Here is a 22,191-nt window from a genome sequence, read left to right as displayed (position 1 = left end):
CATGTAAACACGTGTACACAACAGCTGCAGTTATTGCACTTTGAGAAATTATGATGACGATTCTACAGAGCGGTGTATATATATCTATAGATATATATACTGCCAATAAATACATAGATTTTGAAATAGACCTTAATGGTTGGATATAACGTATCTATCTATACTACACTGCGGTCTGATTTCTATGTTAATGTCTTCCTTTCTTTTTTCAGGAAAACCCCAAACGATGTGACATTTATGCTTGCTCCTTCCTCCCCTACAGCACAAGTGGAGTGGAACACAAAGCCGCTACTAGCTTAGAAAAGAAGAATGCTAATGTCGACAAAGATCAAGCTCTATAACAAACTCAATTAAAAAGACAAAAAGAAAGAACGAAAGAAAGAAAGGGGGTTGATAGCCCATCACAAAGCTTCCTTTTTGTGGACTGAAAACTGAATAGCAATTGATCAATACTGTTAAAAAAATGACTTCATGCCCAATAAATATGCAATTGTTCTTGTTTCTGCTTCTTGTTTACCAAATCATAATGATGGGTCAGTTTTCCTCCTTTTTCGGTCATTGTAAAGCCTGCTACTCCTCTTGTTCACTGCTTTTAAAGTTGGTCCGAAATGAAAGAGGTGATACAATAATGATGAATCACCAAGGTTTTCACAAAAATGTAATGACAAGCAGGAGAAAAATAATTCAAATCAAGGTTAGTCTGTACCATTCTTAACTGTCAACAAGTTTATTTTTGCTGTTTTTACCATGAGACAACAGTTGATAGAGTCTTTCACCAGTAGCCTACAGCTTGCAAGGTGTATTTAAATATTTAATTTGCCTTCTGGGTTCATAGCTGCAGGTACCTGTGATCTGGCGCAGAGGGGTGGATGTTCCCAACAGAGAATCAATTGTCAAGCGTTTTTCAGAGAGGGCAGAATTAGCGACCCTTTATGCACGTTATAGTGTGGCACCTGCAGAGGAAAAGCTGGAACTCCAAGAGTAGATGACAGGGTTAAAGGGGAACTCCGGGGCATTTGAAGCGCAATCCCATTGCTAGAGGTTGTCAAATACTGACGGTAGGACACAGACCGGTGCAAATCGGCGCTCCCTGTGCGGCGATTGTGCTGTTTGCACAGCCTGTTATGCGAGGCTAATACGTGGTGGCCAAGGGGCAAATTCTACACCTTCCACGTAAAACAACAACTTGCACACTGCAGAAACGTCACACCACTTTATAAACCATCCGACAATAAAGTCACAAGCCTTACCATCAAAACCATATGCATGGTTCTCACATTACTGGCATGGGGACGTTACAAAACAACTTTATAAACAGCATGTCACTTACCGCTTGTTGGTATGCGCGCGCATGTGAAAGCCCAAAAGAGTCAATGGACGATAATCCCATATACAAAACAATTATCTTCTCTAGAAAAACTGCGTTCAAGTATTTAAAACATTACAACAATATTACTGGGCATGTATTGTTGGTTTTGATGGTAAGGCTTGTGACTTTATTGTTGGATGGTTTATAAAGTGGTGTGACGTTTCTGCAGTGTGCAAGTTGTTGTTTTACGTGGAAGGTGTAGAATTTTCCCCTTGGCCACCATGTATTAGCCTCGCATGACAGGCTGCGCAAACAGCACAATCGCCGCACAGGGAGCGCCGATTTGCACCAGTCTGTGTCCTACTGTCAGTATTTGACAACCTCTAGCAATAGGATTGCGCTTCAAATGCCCCGGAGTTCCCCTTTGAGAATTCGGGCAGCCTATTCAATTTATGAGCAAGATGCCAGTGAGTCACATTCAGTCTTCCTAACTCTGCTCAAGAAGTTATCAAACTTACATGCAAAAATGACAATTGACGTTTTATTGAAAGTTCAAATTTTTCAGTAATTTCTTATCAAGCTAATATTGAGATCTAGAGGTGAAGTACAGTTGTTTGGCTACTGTTTGACAAAGTTGGGCTAACTGCTTCCCCCTTTACAGTCTTTCTGCTTTGAGCTTCTTATTTTTTTGCCAAACAGAGGAAAGGCGTATTTTCCAAAGGGGAAACCGTACTTTATTTTAACTAGAAACTGATTAATGTGCAATTAAAATAAGGTCAACAGTGAAATTTGCTTTCAATGTTTTCACAAAATGGAAGTTGCCATTCATGGACTTTATATGAGATTCAAAAAAACATTTTATTCTTTCAATAATTAATTTGAGTATGGTTTGTTACGGGTGGGAATGCAGCATCCTTTCAATGTTTACTTGTTACTTGCTTCCCAAGCAGTACATGCATTATTTGTTGTGACAAACAATTTTCTATTTTTCTCTGTATACCTCATCTCATTTCTGACACAGACTAGATGATCCCATAATTCAAGATCACAGTATCTGATGTGATTTGCATGACAGACACAGCATGGAATGCAACAATGTTGGTACACTTCAGAGCTAATACTCCACCAATCCACCAATAACAAACTAACCTCTTCCACCTTGGAGTATTTGCTTTCAGCTAATTGATGGATGGTCAGATTTCCATGTGGGAACTACAGTTCTGTATCCAATCTGTTTCACTTATTTTCGAGTAACTACCAGCCACACTGCCAGCGGTTGGCTGATTGTCTCTGCCCTGCATCATTAGCAGCAAGTCCAGGCAGACGTGCTGCAATCAGTCACCATACCATCTGAACCCAGCCCCCCTCAAGGGGTTCTCCGGAGTGATGAGGGCCTCTGTGGTCCCCAGGGTCCTATGGATGACAGAGACGGTTTGTCCTTTCAGTCTTTTCCCCCTGAGAGTTGGTTTGATGGTAACACAGACACCCAATTGAATCACAGAGATACAATCCTGGCCAAATGTACAGACACCATTAACTCAAATCCACTCAGAAATGTCTTCAAGGGTAAAGTTACGTCATGAAGGCTCGAGTCGTATACAAGTTAGTCAAATCAATCACACAGCTATTTCCAGGTAAAACGTATTACAAAGAATATGTCACTTGAAATTCAGAAAAAAATATATAAATCTTTGACAGAGGCCTGAACATTTTAACTCCAAACTATTTCTTTAAGATTCCTTTAAGTCATGTTTGTTTACTTGTTTGATTTCAGTCATGTTGAACTAATGAATAATAACTTCATCCCACTTCATTCAGCAGTGGACATAATCTTGTAGTCCTCCCACAGGGACCGCCTTTCTAGTGGGGCAAAACCCATCTGACACTCCTGGTCAGGCCCATGTGTGTCATTTCCATGTGCAGCATTGATAGACATTGATCGAATCTGTACAGCTCTGACCCTACTATGAGCCCCAGGAGGTCCATAACACCGGAGTACTACTGTCAGTCCTACTCCATCATAATTATGTTCAGCCAGCACCAATGTCTCCCGTTCTTCCTGTTTAGCACAAATGAGTTCAGGGGATTGAGTTTTGCATTAAGATTTTTCATGTTGTTATATCAATGGCAGACAGGATATTGCATTTCCAAAATGAACAGAGTGAACCACAATTGTGAGCAAAAACACATTCTCCACATACGACTGGCTATGTTTTTTTATAAATACACATTTTTATGTTGTTTGTTTTGCTTAATGTTCGTTTGTGTTAAATGTCTTATGTTGTATTTTCTGAATGTTAAATCTGTGATGCTTTTTCTATACAACACATATATTGACTTATCTTATACCTATAAAATAAAACGTATTCTGAACGTACATGGAATCTAAATGGATCTTCAGCACATTACATTTTACTGGTCACTAACTAAACATTTGTTTTTCTGCCTGCATATGCACATTTACGAAAATGTGGTGCATCCATAAATATTATTTTTAACCAGGGTTCTTCTGTACTAGAATTATACATCAGGTATTTTATGACAATATTATTATCATTTCTATTTTTCAAGTTGTCGTACATTTAATTTTGCCATGCCTCTGTGCTCTCTCTCTACTGAATGAATGAGGACAGGGTGGACTTGAAATAATCAGCGTCTTATGGGACAGTGACATCCTCTGATATTTAAGGTTATGCAGTGATAACCCTGGGCATTCTAACACCACTATCTCCATCTTTCAACTCAAGTAGTCTTGCTATTTTTTAGTTTTCTCTTACACGATAGTGACTTTTGTCTCTTTATTAGTTTTGTCTCACTCTTGCCTGGCTTGGTTTTCTCTGTGGTCTCGTCTCGAAGCTCTTCGGCACACCTTTCTAAGCACATTAAGATCTCATCTAGGGCAGAAAGAATTGATTCCAGTCAGTTACAATTGTGGGGATGGATGTCAGTAAATTGTGCCTATGTAAACGATCCCACAGTGACAAATGAGTTCAATTTTACAGTTCTCTTCACATAGGAGAGCCATAGATTACTCACAGGCAAACAAACTGATGTTTTACTGCATGTACACTTATTATCATGCATACTGCATATGCAGATTTTATAATGTTCAGTGAGACTGTCAAGAGCCATTCACAGTTTTTTTTTTTTTCTCAATCTTTTATTCATTCTGTCTTGGGAAAACCATTTAGGGAGACGTAACTAATTTATTTCCTGCAGTTCCTGCTCTGCCAGTCTTTCAGTTAATAATGTTTGACGTGCAGTTTTATAAGCCAGGCTTTCAACTTCCAGTCTTCTTCAGAGGAGGCTTCGATGGCAAAAAAATAAACAAACGAAAAAAAAAAACCAACAACAACAAGCTCCTTGATTGTGGACGTCGGGAGAAGGCTACCTCTAAATCACACTTCTTGGGGTGTCGGGGGAGATCAGAGATGGCCCGGACCAATCGATCAATATGCGGGGGTGTGCCTCGAGACAGGTGTTGTTTAACACCTCTCCATGAGTAAAAAAAAAAAAATGGTACTTGCAGAGTACTTCTGCAGGTGTCACCTAAACAGCCTCTATCTTCTTCAATGTTGTTGTATGACACATGAGACTCTGAACACGGAAGTGGTGTCACTTTCCTGTCTATCACTGAGAAGCAGGATACATTCATGGATGGATAATATGTCCTCTCCAGCGAATACTCATTACTGACTGCCTAGTCTAATGAAACAGATGTGGACCACGGAGATATGGCTTTGCGCTGGCCTTCCATTGTAGAGCTGTACTCTCCCATCCAATATTTATTATCCACTATTTATTTGCTTCCTTAAAGAAACAAATCCCAGCCATAAGGTATGTACAAAATGATATCACCTGTCAAAATGTGGCCCTATTGAGGGTGCGTGTTGCTGACTTTCACCTCGTAAAAATGCCCTCAGATAGGCCTATGCATTTATGCATATGCATTCATTATTTATACCTGTTAAATGCAATATGATCCCACGCAGCATCTCCACCATTAATGCATATTTTTACATAGCCTTGACAATGTCAAAAAGATTAGATTCTATTCTATGATTATTTTCAAAGACATAATGGGGGGTGGACTGTACGATATTGCATCCAGAGGCGTTTCGTGTTATACAGGATTGGACAAGAAGCACTTATTTTTACCTGCCAAGTTTTATGGGGTTTTTTTTGCAGCCACACAGAGTTTGTGGATTTGTGGTTCAGGCCAAACAGAGGCGGAGATAACTGAGTGTCTGCCAGTGAGCAGGTGCACTTAAAGACATGCCACAAACCATCAAAGAGCTTGCATTGATTTGAGTGTAGAGATATCAAATATACTGTATATCATGATATAATACAGTATATGCTATTGCAAAGGTATGCATCTACAGCAGGGAGTTTGACTCTTGGGAAAATAAACATGAACTAAAACTCCATCGGCTTTTGAAGTCCAAAAAAAAGTAAATTTTAAGAACCAAAGTTTACCAGATAGAGAGATTTCTGAGGACCTCAGAACAAAAAATGGTTGACATTCACCTGACACAAAGTTATCACGAATGAGTTTCAGACGGATTGTTTACAGATGGAGGAAATTCAAGGCGACTATTACCCTCCCCAAGAGAAGTGGAAAAACAAAGATTACTCCAAGAGCAAGATAAGCCTGAGAGGTCACAAAGGAACCCAGAGAAAGGACCCTCTCACATTGGCTAATGTTAAAGATGCTCATTAGTCTGTCAACAGGAGAACATTGAATAGAGATGGCAGGGCTACAGTGCAACTATTGGGACTACAATCAAAGTTGTTGTTCAATTAATTTCTAAAACTCTTAGTAATTATTCTTTCCATGTATTCTTTTTTAGGGTCTTCAGATTTTAGTTTTGAAATGAATTAAGTGGGTATAGAAAATGGATGGGTGGAGTAACAGTCTTACTCTAGTACACTCAAATGCTCAATGCCTAATGCTTTCCAAATGAACTCACACTTAGACAAGTCAAAAACGTTCGGCTGCGTTAGTAGATTATAACACTTAAATATCCAAAAAACAAACAGTGGGATGGGCTGCTCTTCCTGCAGGCGATGGGACAGTGCAGCAGGTGATCAATATCTACACATGAGCCTGAGACTCTCTGGCATGGGAGCCAAGCACTTCAGGTAATGAACTGCCTGCTTGATATATATCCCTCAAAGGGTTGGATTGCAGTGGAGCAACATGGTACTGCAACAGCAGCAATTCTTTGATTAGCCATTTCTCTTCCATCACGCTTCTCTGGCACAGAGAAAAATCTCTCTCACACACTAACCACCTGCCTGTGTCACCACACCCTCTCCCACAACCTTTTACATATGATTTGTGAAGACAGGCAATGGGTGTGTGTCGCTTTTCAAATTTTGCAGCTTTTATCTAGACAACAGGGTTTCTGCATAGAATTAAATTCTCCACATGAAAACAATACATCCAAATGTTCAACATCTTGTGATTCTTAAATGTCTCTTAGGGTGCTCACTGTTAAGCAATTGCTTTCCTGTTTTAATGAATAAAAGTAGCTCTGGAATGGAATATTAAAGAAGATACCTGGTACCTGGTCTTATTTCACAGTTGCCATGATCATAATTGATATTTTTCATGCATCATTCAAATATACAGGGAGATTTTACACTCTTTTTACTTGTACATAGCATGTATTCAACAATTCCATATGATTCAAGTCATTGTCTCATTTAGGTACAACTTAAAGAGTTGCATTTCTAATATATCAATCAATCAATCATTACATTAACTTATCTTTTTTCATAATCATCTTTGTTTGCCGAGCAATCTGTAATTACAAGTAAACAAAACAAACTCAGGCTGATGATGTTGGGAATTTTATTTGTTTCAAAATTTGGTCACGAATTAGACTATTGACCAAAACTTTAGATGTGATCCAGGTGCAAGCTCATATATCTGCGAAAGCGTTACAATTCACAATGACTTGCACAGGCAGAAAAATGTAGCAGCAAAGTTGTTCTGTGTTCTATATGTTGCTACACTTTCAAAGATCAGATGGACCAGGGGGAATGTTTCCCTGGGGCCTCATCACCGAGGTTAATAAAACAGTGTGCTGCCAATATCTCACTTGATTTCCTCAAATAGAGTGTCCGCCTGCTATACATGAACTGCAATATGTGTGGGTACACGTGATCATTTACAACACGTTGTAGGGGATTGAAGCAGGATTAGCACATCATAAAATTGCTTGTTTGACATTTAAATGTATGAGCAACTGTGGCCCACCAAGCTGTTATTATGCACCTTAAATTCAGTTCACTCTTTCAGAGTAAACGAGAATTTTTCTTAGTAAATAAGGAAGTTAAGTTATTACCTGGGATGGTGCTAAAAGCTTTCTTCTTTTGGAATGAATAGTGTAATTATCTTTCTGCCAATCAATTAAGATGTTTTGGATGAGATCCTATTACTGATCCTGGGCTTTAATCCAATGAACAAACAAACTTCCTGCTTTCCAATTAGTAATTGTATTGTAGATATTGAGCATGTCACAGTATGAGTCTCTGTAAATTGCCACCACTAATATAATGAAGTATGCAGCCATTTACAAAATGAACTGGCTCATGGTTCATTGAGCAGTCATGTTTCACCACTTATGACAGTGCAGTTGTTCTCGGCATTTTCTGAGCTGGCTGTCAAGTCCTATGCAAACAAATGGTTTATTGAGGCATTTTGTCAATGCTTATTTGCTGAATAAATGAAAGCATGATGTAAAAGAAAAAAAATTACTCTTATCAAAATTGGAGATCTGGGGTTACAGATTAGTATACAACAGGGTAAAAGACGGTTATTAAATTATAACACTGTATAAGCAACTCAGTTTCAGCTAGATGATTCTGAGACTGAACAAAAAATGCTTAAGAATTATTATTTGAACCATTTTTTAAATGTCAGTCAAATGATAAACGGATTTATGATGACTGCAATGTGTTCATGGAAAATTCTGTAGCTGTAAGTGAATTCAACTTGAATGGCATACAATTGTTCAGTTTGTGCTCAGTCGATCAACATGGAGGGGAAAAAAACTTGAGAGGTTTGCAATGAATAACTTCAATTCAATTCAGTTTATTTATATAGCGCCAAATTACAACAAATGTCACCTCAAGACACTTAAATAATATAGTTCAATTCAAGCCAATTGGAGTTCAAGTCATTGTAATCATAATTAATTTCAAAATAGTCCAGTTCGTTCATATAGAGCCAATTCAAAAACAATTTCCTAGCTAACAGATTGCACCGAAACTTGTCTTCAGTCCAATCTCCCGTCCTGAGCGTGCCTGACTTTGGAAAGGAACGACTCCCTTTTAACAGGAAGAAACCTCTGGCTGAACCAGACTCAGGAAGGGTGGCCATCCGCCTCGATCAGTTAGAATAGGGAAACACAAGTTAATGACCACAATAATGTCACATGTACATAATATCATTTGAGAAATTAAACGGGGGGAAAACAGAGTAAAGTGAGGAAAGGTGTGACAGATGAGGCCCCCCAGCAGATTAGGCCTATAGCAGCTTAACTATGGGATGTTTCAGGATCACCTGAGCCATCCCTAACTATTAGCTTTATCAAAAAGGAAAGTTTTAAGCTTAGTCTTAAAATTTTAAAGGGTTTCTGCTAAAGGACATTTACTGGCAGCTTATTCCACAAGAGAGGGGCCTGATAACTGGAAGTTTCAAGTCTTTGCCTGTGAATTCAAAGTGATACAAAGGGATGAATGGCTCTAGTCGAGTTTAAAAAAAAATCAGTGTCATATATGTGTCATGATTTTGTAAACAAATAAAGAAATTGTTCAGTACGTAGCTCTGTCAACTCAAGACTGATTAAAAAAAAAACAAAAAAAAAAAACAATACAATATGAAAACCTGATCAGCCCCTATTGATCTGCTTGCAATGATCCAGATCAGAGGTCTTTGGGGTTCAGATTTAAAACCGCAGGAGAGTCCTTGGGCCTGCTCTCAATGACTGATACGGGTCCTTCACTGGTCAATATAATGACGCTTTTTGCAGCTTGGTGACTGTAAATCTGCTATGCTAAGATTACTCTGCTGCTGGTCTGACTGCTTGGCCCTCACCATACTAAATCTCACATCCAGAGAATAATTTATTGTCTTCCTCTGAGGAAAAGAAAGTCAGCAAATGATCTCAAGCCACCAAGATCGGCAAGTTGTGTTGGCTGTCTGGAGGAGAAATGAACCCAAATGTGACAACAGACATCTGTACCTGGATACTTTGGGTAATCTTACTGAGGATACTGATTGACCAAATCTGTGGAGGATACTTGTGTCATGCTGACATGTATATAAATGCTGAATTCAAGATACCCTAATATATTGACGGAAAAAAAGTGTTTAGGGAAGCCTGACATGAGCTTTTGAAATGACTTCTTGGGGCATTGGTAGACGATCCAACCATTTATTGGGGGTGTGGGGACAACAGAGGTCAGAGAAATAAAGATGGGTTGCGGAACCACTTTGATAGGATCACCTCATTTTCATTTCCTATTTTCAAAATAGAGCGAACAGCATATTTGATGATAGGCTACCGTTTGACGAACCTATCATGTAAAACCCATCATGTAAAGCAGCTGCTGCGCTGGTGTAAACTTGCTGTAACTGATCACAGACCCGGGGACAGGACCTGAACAGAAACAGCAGCGAGCCAGAGCAGGGTCCTGCTCTTCTGCTCTTTAGTCCCGTGAGGTTAGCGGAGGATCGGTGAATTCCACAAGGTGGGTGGCAGCGAAACAAGCCCACGGTGGGGCAACAGGCATCAGCACAGTGCTGCTGAACCTACCCAACCGGCATGTCCGATGGGAAGACTGCTGAATACCGCAGCTTTGGGGCTTCGTCACTTACAACTCCCGCGGACCAGATGATGCAGTCAAAATGAGTCGGGCTCTCCTCATCCTCGCGCACTTTTTCGCTTTGATTCACTGTAAGTATGCCTTTCTTTTCTTTCCGTGTCTGATGCAAAGAATGAAGGCAGATGCTTAGCGTGCGCCTCTGTCTGCGCGTCAGCGCCTCCTTTAAAGTGTTTCTGCAGAGAAATGATTTATCTTGGCGTGATGAAGTTGAATTGCAGGTTTCGAATAAGAGCTAAGTTTCCAATGTAGTGGCTGGAATGCGTGGAGAAAATGATCAAAGTTGCAACTATTCCAAAGTTCTTTGGTGATTGTTGTAATAAGAAAAACGAGATAAGATTAAAATGATTTATTTCGATTATAACACTTATTTTGATGAGTCAGTCATGCCAATGCCATCAAATGTGCTGTAGTGACCGAATAATCAACTTTCATACGACCGTAACATTAAATGTACCCAACATTCAAAGTTAAAATGATCACAGCTTGGCATTCTTCCTTCCTGTTCTTTAGAATTTCACATTACCCATTGGAGTGCACTCGGTAAAATAACATAGTTATTATTACAGTTTGCACTTCCTCACAGGATAGGACTAATTCATGAAATGGAGAAAAAAAAAATACCCCAATCTAAAACTTTTGTCATCAGTGATGGCATTTATATGATGAGTCCTCTTTAGTATCACAGAAAAATATCTTTGTTCTCAATATAAGGCATTAAGAAAAACACAGAGGCATAGATAAATGCCCCAGTTTTATTAACTCAGATTATTATAGGGAAAAGAGGAAGAGGGAAAAGGTTCCATTGCACACGTCATTATAACCTCAATTATCCAACTGTGTAATATTTTCGCGGAATAATGTTTGATTCTTCAGCGTGCTGTACAAAATGAAATTATCAACACTAAAATGGCTTACTCTGGCATTGTTTTAACACGCCTGTCCTCACTCTCAATCAGTATAACGTCAATGTAACATTTGCAAGAGGCTGGCTCTTTTATTTTGCACGTCAAACCTGCACACACATACAAACAGGCATTAGGGACTGTATACAGCAGCCGACCTCTGCCAGACTGGTTGTCCTGCAAGTGGCCTTCACCTCCGGGGAAAGAAGAGCTTGTTTGACTCTGTTTTCCAAGAGGTTTGACAACTCACCATCTGTTGAATGGTGCCGTAGAAGTCACATTTGGTGGGATCTCAGCCAAGTGACTGAAAAAGCCACAGTCGTGGCAGCATGCGCTGACCTGTGGGGGACGATGCTGCTGGTACGCCGCACACTGCAAAGCTGCAGGAGTCCACGGGCTCATAATGACACGCACAGTTTGATTCTTAACAAGACCAGCGCTGAAACCACAAAGCAACATTACACAGCTTTATGGAAGACACATTTGATTCATTTTTGTAGCCATAGATACTGCCTTGCTGTATGGTGATAGTCGTGGTTCTTCTTCAGTGATCCTCTTAGCAAGTGTCACTTCATTTGAGTGTTTCCCCTGACTTTGTCGACTCAGCTGCTGCTCTCCACAATGAATGGGGGTATTAATATTCATCTACATATAAAGACGATGGAGAAGGCAGTGCCACATACATCCATTCTGCTCCAGATGAGAAGAGCCAGTCATCAGTTTTAATCAGGCTTGTCCTCACCTGTGACTTTGGCAACATTTATCAGGAATGGGCCTTTAGCTGTGTTTTGGAATTTATATTCTCATTTAAAAGACAACATGGTTTTGCTTTAGGCATATATCCAGAATTATTCACAGCTGTGATAATATCTACCCAAATCCCACATTTGATTACTCATTTGGAAATTACTTTGGGGCCTCCATAACATTTCAGTTTCATTTCCATAAAGTACAATCACAGGCCTTCTTAATTGACAGCTGCTGCCGTCCTTAAAGGGGATATATTATGCCTTTTTCACAAGCTGATACCGTTTCCTGAGGTTTTAAAGAAATGGCTGTTACATGTTTTGCCAACATGACACAGAGAGACACTAAAGCAACTCCTTTTTCTTCCATTATTTAACAGCTTTATTCCAACAAATCATTTTTGGGAGAAAGGGCATGTACAGTGACCCACACAACTCCACAGGGCCCTTCTCTTCCTCAGGGTCTGCCTCATTTCTGTAGCACTCAATAACCATTGTTATGGTATCGGAGAACTTACAGTAAATTGCCTGAGAGCTCAGACCACACACACAAATGAATTTGAATAAAAATTCTTGGCTGACATTTTTGTTCTCTAATACTTTTCACATACATTTCCCTTGTCTGTATGACAACTATGGACAGCTGATAGGGTACTGTTCCCTCTGCTGGACACAATCTAATAAAGAGTCAAGTGTTTAACAGCTCAAGTTGTTAAAATATGCACTGCAGAACATAACAGCTGCTGGCCGCTTAATGACACCATTGAGAACTCATATCATAATTCTTTCATCACATGTCGGCTCCATAAACTCTGGACTTCACTGTTGCTCTGTTCCTTTGTGTTTTGTCTAAGGTTTAGTAGTTAACATTAGGACTAGCATATTTGGATGACATATTACCTGTGTTTATTTTTTGTAACAACTGTTACTAATGCTGTACAAATGGAACATTCATTGACAAATGGGAAATCAGAATATATAACTTGCAACAGGTAAGAAGTGAAAGAACACTAATTAGAAGTCAGATTGCTGTTTCAGGATATAAAACATTCAACAAAGTTGACAAGCATTTTTAGCTATTTTATTTAATGAGTTTAGTTTAATATATAACTAATGAAATCTGATATTACGAGCAAAGCAAAAAAGCAAGAGCTGAAGAGTGCAGTGCCATCTGAAGTTGAGTTTAGGTGGAGATACAGCATGAGGAGGCTGGATTTGTACACTTGTAGAGTGTATATATATATGAAATATTTTCACAATCCACACTTTAAAAATTGTGAGTTGACCATGTTTTGGTAGGTAGTTGTTTTGAGTACGGCAGCATCATATCACCTAACAGGAACAATGTATGGTTTTCTATCCCCAAATATGTATTCTTTTACATCTAAACCTAAGCGTGTTCTTTAAAATCCTACAATAATATAACATTTTTGTCCTGGTCAAGAGTTACAACTGTCAACATCATTACCTTATGAGCATTAACATTGTTACTACAACAAGAGTGAAAAACATCATTAGTCGCACAATGGGAGCTGTATTGCAGTAGAGAACTGAGGCTGGAAAATATAGCTACTGTATTGAACTATTTTTTAGCGTTTACTGTGATAGTTCTACTTTTTTTCTATGGACACACATTCGTATTCCACAATTATGAGATCTTGTTGCATTATCTGATGTACTGAGCTGATAATGACATAGTGTGTTTCAAACCTGACTAAGGTTTTTTCCTAAATCTAACCGAGTTGTTTTAGTGCCTGAACCTATAACCAGGAAAAGAAACATGTAAGTGGTCAGTGAAATAATGAAAACATAGGAATGGATGAAAAGTTGTTTCATGTTTTTATGTCATGTTAACTCTCCTTCAGCCACCCAACAAGGACTTTGTCATTTGATCAGACGTAAACACTTAAAGGTGGGGTATGAGATCTTGGAAAAACGGTTCCTGCAAGCTATATTTTTGAAAATACACAACCTTGCCTCTCCCTTCAGCCCACCCCTCGAAACCACGCCTTCAAAACACATGAACGAGTCCCGAGTCTGTGAACGCGTAGGGGGGAGGGGTGAGGGGGGCTGACGGTTGATTGGCATGTCAGAATCCAATAGAAGTAACTCTCATCATTACTTCCATTGGTCAGACATTTCCTCTTGCTACACCCTCTACAATGGACTAAAAAATTTTCCAAACATTCTATTTTAGTGGGTGCAATGGGGTCGTGAGGAGGTTTTCAGACAATATGATAAAAAATGCTCCAGAAAACATCTCATACCCCACCTTTAATAATTATAGCTTTGTTTGTTAGTTGCGTCTAATACATGACCAATGCGTTAATACTTTGAACACCTTGTACATATCTTAGAAATGCCACAGACCTTGACAGAAGAGCAGTATTTGATATCTTGAAAATATCAAAAATGTAGTAATTCACTTTCAATTGACATTATTTCCGCGATGCTGTCATGTAATACACTACATGCCTCGTCCATCTAAGGTTGTGGCTTTTCATTTATTGTATGCAGGTACATTTTGTTATATTTTGAGGTTACCATGAGGAATAAGAAACAATTTATTTGTTTCTTTTTTTTTTCTCCCATACCTGATTTGTGAACTTACCCTGAAAACTATTGGTTGTATAAAAGCATAGCCATTAACCAACAAACTGTGTTAGATGCATATACATCGACAGCCAGCTGCATGTGCAGATACTAATTTCTCCACAGCTCTACTACTGATAAGAGGATTTGATGTTGTGAAGGGTTGTCTGGAAGCATATGTTTTGGATGTGCAAACATGACACGCCTGTGAAAATGATTGTTGAACAAAATTGTGTCACCAGGTAGCAAAAGTGCTGATTCAGAGGAGCGTTTAATGAACTGGCTGCTGGGAAAGGATCGCTACAACCCACTCATTCGCCCGGCTGTCAACAGGACCGAAAGAGTCACAGTGAAGATACAAGTGTCCCTTGCCCAGCTAATCAGTGTGGTAAGGCGGCGAATGCTCAACACGTGAAAATATGTACATATTTGTTTATGTTTTTTATTTTTATTTGTGCATCTATTAGTGTGTGAGAGAGGGAGCGGGAGAGACAATGTGCTGAGACAAAGGGGCAGGCTGGAAGTCATGGACGGGATGACACAAGGAGGATGATGGAAAAGACCAAGCAGGGGCCTAAAACCTTTGTGAAAGCAGTTAATTGCAAAGTGCCCTCTGCTTCAGAGCTGTAGTTCTAAATGGATGGATGAAGTGGAAAATAGATCTGGTCAGCTGTGACTTCTGTCTCTGTCATGTCTGGATAGAAACTTCAGCACATTGGATTAAAAGAGGCCATAAAGCTGTTTTAGCCGCAGTGATCTAGGCTTCCTGCTGATTTACGGTGGAGGCTCCTCCCAGTCGCAGACCAAGACAGGAGGCTCCTTCACAGCTTCAGTTTATGAGTTTGCATTGCACCCCTTGGGGTAATTGCCATTTGGTATCACTTTATTGAAAGTGTACGTTATAGTTACGTGAAGGCAATGCAATCAAAAAATATGTTAACACATAAACTGAGAAAAAAAAAAAGCAAAACATGGACCCATTGGTTTGTGTCTTTGCATTCTAAAGCCCCAAGTCTTGTATTTTCATTGTTGCCGGTCTTCCCTTGAAACACGATATCATGAACAGTTGTTGGAAGTGATTAAAAACTGCAGAAACTACATATACCCAAAAAGTTGATGTTTGTCAAAAGGTAGCCCCACCCTAAAGCAATTCCTTCTTAATTGTATGTTTTATTCCAAATTGGACCAAAATAAATGCAATGCTGTGAAAGAGGAAAAAGTCAAGCTAGTCCATAAACTCAAAATTCACAGAATTCACAGATGGGCTACAGTGGTACTGAGTTCCAATAAAAGAAAAACATTGCACATCTTTGTTATTCCCTCTGGATTGATGATTGTATTTGTGCTTTAAACCTGTACTGAATATAATTTTTTCCGAATATGTATTTCTTCAGAATGAAAGAGAACAGATCATGACCACAAACGTTTGGCTCACACAGGTAAGCATGATAGAACACAGCTTCAAATTCTCTGAGAAGCCTCATGTCTTTTAAATGTCCTTCCCCCTGAACTTGAATTAAACCATATCCATTCTTCCTCCCTCAATGTGGAACAAACTGCTTTGGTAATTGTGCTTCAAACATATTTCACTGATAATGAGGCATGTAATTAGAAATGAGCTGGTACTGAGGAAGTGCACTGAATCCAGAAATAAGACTTGAGGATCAAGTCCCTTTGTCTCTCCAGCACTGGGTTGATTACAGGTTATCTTGGGACCCTGCAAAGTACGAAGGCATCGACAAGCTGCGTATTCCTTCCAGACACATTTGGCTGCCGGATATAGTCCTATACAACAAGTAAGCTTCCACATGATGTTGGTATATATGTTTTTTCTGAAGGATTCTCTGAAACCTCTGCGCTCTCAAGCATAATTAAGGTTTCAGTCTTTACTGTATGTGCTAGTATTTTGGTTTGATTGATTAATTGGAGTGTCATTAGCTTAACCAGTACTGTAGTAGGGGTTACCTGTCATGCAGATGACACGCAGATATATATTTTACAATGTCACCAGGAGACCGAGGCCCTGTACAGGCTCTTGGTAAATGCATTGAGGAGATTAATGACTGGATGTGCCACAACTTTCTCCAGCTAAACAAAAACAAAACTGAGGTAATTGTCTTTGGAGCCGAAGAGAAACAATTACAGGTCACCACAGAACTTCAATCTATACACCTAGAAACTACCAACCAGGCCAGAAATCTGGGTGTAGTGATGGACTCAGACCTAAATTTGGAAAAACACATTAAGGCAATAACAAAGTCAGCCTACTATCACCTTAAGAATATATCAAGGTTAAAGGATCTGATGTGTCAGCAGGACCTGGAAAAACTAGTCCATGCATTCATCTTTAGTAGGCTTGACTATTGTAACAGCATCTTTACAGGTCTACCTAAAAAGTCAGTTGGACAACTGCAGCTTATTCAGAACTCTGCTGCTCGAGTCCTCACTAAGACCAAAAAAGTGGACCACATCAGTCCAGCTCTGAGGTCTTTACACTGGCTGCCTGTCCATCAAAGGGTAGACTTTAAAGTTCTGATGCTGATCTATAAAGCTCTGAATGGTGTAGGACCAAAATACATCAGTGACCTCCTGACCCAGTATGAGCCTTTCAGACCCCTCAGGTCATCTGGATCCAGTCTTCTATCAGTTCCCAGAGTCAGAACCAGACACGGAGAAGCTGCGTTCAGCTGCTATGCTCCACATGTCTGGAACAAACTCCCAGAAAGCCTCAGATCAGCTGAAACACTCAGTGTATTTAAGTCCAGGTTGAGGATACACCTATTTTTAGCTGCATTTGAATAAATATCCAAATCTGAAGCTTGAGTTTCAAAACTTAATTATATTTTAACTACGGATTTCATCTGATTTTATCGATTGTTCTTATTTCTTTCTTTTTTGTTAAAAATTTAAATCGTGCTTTTTATTTTTACTGTTTTAATGTATCTGTAAAGCACTTTGAATCGCCCTGTAGTTGAATTGTGCTATACAAATAAACTTGCCTTGCCTTGCCTTACCTTTCTTCCTATCTTCACAATGATTGCGGTGTAGACAATACTTGCCTCAATGGTCAATTAACAAGCTCTTTAAAATGTCTTTCTTTTTCCTTTGCCTGCAGTGCTGATGGAACATATGAGGTAACAGTCTTCACCAATGCCATTGTCCTTTTCAATGGCAGCATCAACTGGCTTCCTCCAGCCATCTATAAAAGTGCTTGCAAGATTGAGGTCAAGCATTTCCCCTTTGACCAGCAGAACTGCACCCTCAAGTTCCGCTCTTGGACTTACGACCACACAGAGATTGACCTGATCTTGAAGTCTGAGATGGCGAGTATGGATGATTTCACTCCCAGTGGGGAGTGGGATATCTTGGCACTGCCAGGCAGACGAACCGTCAACCCTTTGGATCCCACTTATGTGGACCTCACATATGACTTTATCATCAAGAGGAAGCCCCTTTTTTACACCATAAACCTTATAATTCCATGTGTTTTGATCACCTCTTTGGCCATTCTGGTCTTTTACTTGCCTTCAGACTGTGGAGAGAAGATGACCCTTTGCATTTCTGTCCTCCTGGCTCTCACTGTGTTCCTGCTTTTAATCTCAAAGATAGTTCCTCCTACATCACTGGATGTGCCCCTGATCGGCAAGTACCTGATGTTCACCATGGTGCTGGTGACGTTTTCTATTATCACCAGTGTTTGCGTGCTCAACGTCCACCACCGCTCCCCAAGCACCCATTCCATGCCCTCCTGGGTCAAGTTGATATTTCTTGTGAAACTGCCTGCCTTACTCTTCATGAGACGCCCTCACAACTACTCTGCACGTCAGAGACTGCGTCAACAGAGATGCCTACGGGCCAGGAGAGCCATTTTGGGTCAGGGTTACCCAGTTGACTCTAAAACAGGTTTCACTTTGTCCTCCTCTGCCCTACTATCCTCTGACTCTGCCTTCTCCACTCCAGGACACAAAAATGTAGCTGCTCCGATGGGATACGGCAACACCAACAGAAAAGGTGACTTGCGCTCCTCAGATTACCTTCACAGTGGCTTCACTTCCACACAGGACCTCCATCAAAGAACCAACTCAAACTGGGCTGCTGATGTCCAGGAGGCGGTCAATGGGGTGCGATTTGTAGCTGAACACATGATGGGAGATGATGACGATCAGAGTGTATGTATACATATTCAGACCAAATTGTTTTTTGAATCCTTTTAATTCAGTTTTAATTATATAATACCAAATCACAACAAATGTCATCTCAAGGCACTCTCATTCAGGGTTGTGTTAAAGTCAGATTTATTTTACAACTTGATTATTTAAAATTAATTCATTCATTCACATTTATGAAGGACATGAAGGACAATTTTTCATTGATTAGGTAGCTACAGGTTTGAACATTTTCTAGTTATAACATTTATTCCTGTAAATGGTTACATTTGTTCTTTTCCTTATTGGATAACAAAAGATGGTAGTGGATCTCAGTGGAACTGGAATAGTCTTCTTGACCATAAAAGCAGAAGTAAAAGCAATACCCTGCCAGCTAAATGGCTAATGTCACTATCTGAAAGTGAGCAAATACCTTTAATCATCTGTTTAAATGGCAAAATCAACGACATTGGGCTGGAGCCACGAGGTGGTTAGCATAGCTTAGCACAAGGCTTGGCAACAAAAGTTAACAGCTAGATTGACTTGACTCTATCTCGTTAAAATATCAAACTACCAATTAAGTTTCTAATAAAAATGTTTCTCCTTATTATTTTAGCAGCATGTATTAATATAAAGAACTCATTACTGTAAGAGATAGTAGCATGTGATGTTTTTTCTTCCTCCATTCTTTGTACTATGATAATAGCAAATTTCCTAGTTATAAAACTGTTGTAAAACTGCAGCAAATAGAATATTTTTCCATTAGCACTAACAAGACTCTCTCAAATATTTGACATCCAGGCCCAGCTGGCAGTGCAATCCTCTTTCATTTCTGGCTTATTTATTGATGTAATGTAATTTATTGTACACTCTGTGACCCTTTAGGTGTAGGAAGGAATACTACTAACCTCAAATTGTGGTTATGTCCTATGCAGGCAGACTTTGGTTAGTCGATTGCTTTGATGACAAATCAATCAAAAAGGGAGGGAACCAAGAAAGAGAAATTACTTGTCTCAAAATCCTGGGAAAGTAATTACAATGGGGTGAAAAGGTCAAACGCTTGTCAATGTAGATCTCAGCAGTGTGGAGATGGGACATTTCAGAATGTTTACAAAGTGCATATCCAAGTCCAAGCTATTGCTATAACTGGATGAAACAGACAAAATGTTATGTAACACTGTCAATTCAGTTAAATAAGAAATAAGCTCTTGTTCAGTCATTTATTCACTCTGGCAGTGTGTTTTGAGATGTTGTCTTTACATTTTTATTGTTTTATTACTCCCCTTAACACAGATATAATCACAGATGTACTTTCTTGCTGATAGATATCTATGAGAGGTTTGCTGTTAAAAACAAAAAAAAAACAAAAAAAGAAGAACAAACATACTGCTTATGAATATGACCTTTGTGTTTTTGCAGGTGATAGAAGACTGGAAGTACGTGGCCATGGTGGTAGATCGTATGTTCCTGTGGATCTTTGTGATAGTTTGTGTGGTGGGCACCCTGGGCCTGTTTCTCCAGCCTGTCTTCCAAAAGCAAATTATTCCCATCCAGCAGCCTAGCTCAGAGACCCCGCGCATCTGATGAGCATCGAGCGTAACAGAGTACCTTGTGGGCTTTCATTAAAGCTGTTGGGATAAACAGTTCCGAGGGCATCCAGTTCAGTAAAAGTTTCTTAATGTTTGCTGACAGCTTTTAGGGAACAGATGCTGTGACATGATGTCCTTTTTGCCAAACCTTCCCAACACAACACCATAGGGGATTTAATCAGAGTTATAAACAACTAATGGGTATATCAGCTGACCAGACAGTATGTTTGAAAATATATGATATAATATATGATATAAAAAGAGATCAGGATAAAGCAATAAAACAGCCCCTGTTTTTAGAAAATGGCACACCTGCAGAGGACCTAATTGAGCATCACTGCAAAGAGGTCCTGTGAATAAAGTTTGTCACATCTACAAAGGGCAGCTGCAGAACTGGACTGAATGCGGCTTCCACTGCACTGAGATATGCTGAACTGTGGTGGGAAAAAAACAAAGAAACAAAGAAATCTTACATGACAAAGATATGTCTGCTGTTGTTGATGTTGTTTAACTTCTTATTTGTGTTACCATGTCACTGAAATATAATAAAGACAAATTTGTGTCCTCTTTTAGTCTGATTAAGAATATATCAAATGCTCACAAAAGTCTTAAAGTTGTCAGGGTCTTGCCAAAGTGCTTTGTTAATCTGTTTAGCTAGTGATAAAATTTGCTCTCTGAGCCAATATGCTCAGTGAAGATGTGCCAGGTAGGACATTTTATCATATAGATAAGACGGCCACCCATTTTGAATATGAGAATGTGTGACCAGGCAAAAAGAAAACTGTTGATCCAACAAGACTGTTGGAGCTGAAACTAGTGTTGATTATAATGACTCAACTGCTTTCAGAAAAATTTGTAGAACTGGCACAAATATACTAAGGTTTTCAAATGATGAAAAAGAGGGAACCAACTTAGTTTATTTACTCTTGCGCTGATCCTTGATAAGTGCCCATTTTAACAGATGATCACAGGCACACATAAATTGAGCCACACAAAGTAGCAAACACACACACAGACCCACTCAAGGTTTACTGCTCAATAAACAGTGCTGAGTAGGCTCGTTAGAGATTCTGCAGAGTGTTGGTTCTTTAGAACTTCCTTTAAATCAACAGATAGCAATCAGTACTTGTGTTAACAGACAGAATTGCTGTCTTTGACTCTTGGAGTTTACAGTTTTCAAAATCATTTATTCCCTTTTCACTCACCTCATAATGAAGACAGACGTTGCACTGTTACTGCACATATCCTTCCCAAATACATCACTTGCTACAACACACACAAATCTGGTGGAGCCTTACTTCATCACTCAATAAAAGTTTAAATTCATCACAAGCCCTGAGTCAGCAGCAGTACTATGTCTTAACTTAAACCGTATGTCTCCAAGAAGGACTTAAAATTTAGCATAATTCAGTCCTCTGAGGATTTGAATGGCATGTTTAAATCGAACGGATAAACTTTGAAACAAGTTAGTTGGAAATTGTTTATCGTGAAAGACAGTTTTGTTGAGTGATTCAAACACCAGGCAAGTATAGGTGTATAAACAGTCTAAATTTCATTCTGTTTTGTCTGAATCAATGAAAACTTCCTGAAAGGGAAATTAGTCACTTTTATTATATAACGCAGACCTTTATAAAATCCAATGTGGCTGCTCTCTTTTCACTTCCCCCTTTTAGAGGAGTTTCAGTGCTGCTTCCCTGCTTCCAGAAAAGATTTATTTATCATCTAAGGACGCTTCAATGGATGTCAGCTGAAAAATACTTGACGTTCCCTTTCTTCTTGATAAAGGACAGACCACTGGGCTGCAGTGCTGTCCAACAGAGACAAAAATACAACTCTGGACAGACAAGGACAGAGAGGTCATGAAACACAGAGCGACATCCTTACTGATGTATTTCTAAAAAAAGAAAAACTCGTTATAAAAGAGACGAAAAAAGAAAGAAAGAAAGAAAAATATGTTATGCTGCGGGCCATCAAACCCCAACCCGATGGCATAGTAGCACATTATCT

The 22,191-nt window shown here is 39.4% G+C and overlaps 1 protein-coding gene across 2 annotated transcripts; it reads left to right on the top strand.

Moving 5' to 3' along the window:
- Positions 1-10,020: 10,020 nt before the first annotated feature.
- Positions 10,021-20,717, top strand: chrnb4 (cholinergic receptor, nicotinic, beta 4 (neuronal)). 2 transcript variants are annotated; one of them, XM_075464048.1, is made up of 7 exons: positions 10,021-10,281; positions 14,693-14,838; positions 15,845-15,889; positions 16,137-16,246; positions 17,566-18,323; positions 18,411-18,619; positions 20,015-20,717. In XM_075464048.1, the coding sequence occupies exons 1-7, from the start codon at positions 10,233-10,235 to the stop codon at positions 20,177-20,179; spliced, it is 1,482 nt and encodes a 493-aa protein (XP_075320163.1). In that variant the 5' UTR covers positions 10,021-10,232; the 3' UTR covers positions 20,180-20,717. The 2 variants fall into 2 exon arrangements, with proteins under 2 accessions (XP_075320163.1, XP_075320154.1); XM_075464039.1 differs by having other exon boundaries at positions 17,566-18,619.
- The last annotated feature ends 1,474 nt before the right edge of the window (positions 20,718-22,191 follow it).

This window comes from Odontesthes bonariensis, chromosome 1 (assembly GCF_027942865.1).
Source record: "Odontesthes bonariensis isolate fOdoBon6 chromosome 1, fOdoBon6.hap1, whole genome shotgun sequence".
Taxonomy (NCBI): Eukaryota; Metazoa; Chordata; class Actinopteri; order Atheriniformes; family Atherinopsidae; genus Odontesthes; species Odontesthes bonariensis.
This window is presented reverse-complemented; position numbering and strand designations above follow the sequence as displayed.

Excerpts from the sequence above, each read along its gene's own strand:
- chrnb4 (XM_075464039.1), top strand. The coding sequence starts at position 10,233 with ATGAGTCGGGCTCTCCTCATCCTCGCGCACTTTTTCGCTTTGATTCAC. Across the intron at positions 10,282-14,692 it reads CTTTTTCGCTTTGATTCACT|GTAGCAAAAGTGCTGATTCA; the intron begins GTAAGTATGCCT and ends TTGTGTCACCAG. Across the intron at positions 14,839-15,844 it reads TTGCCCAGCTAATCAGTGTG|AATGAAAGAGAACAGATCAT; the intron begins GTAAGGCGGCGA and ends GTATTTCTTCAG.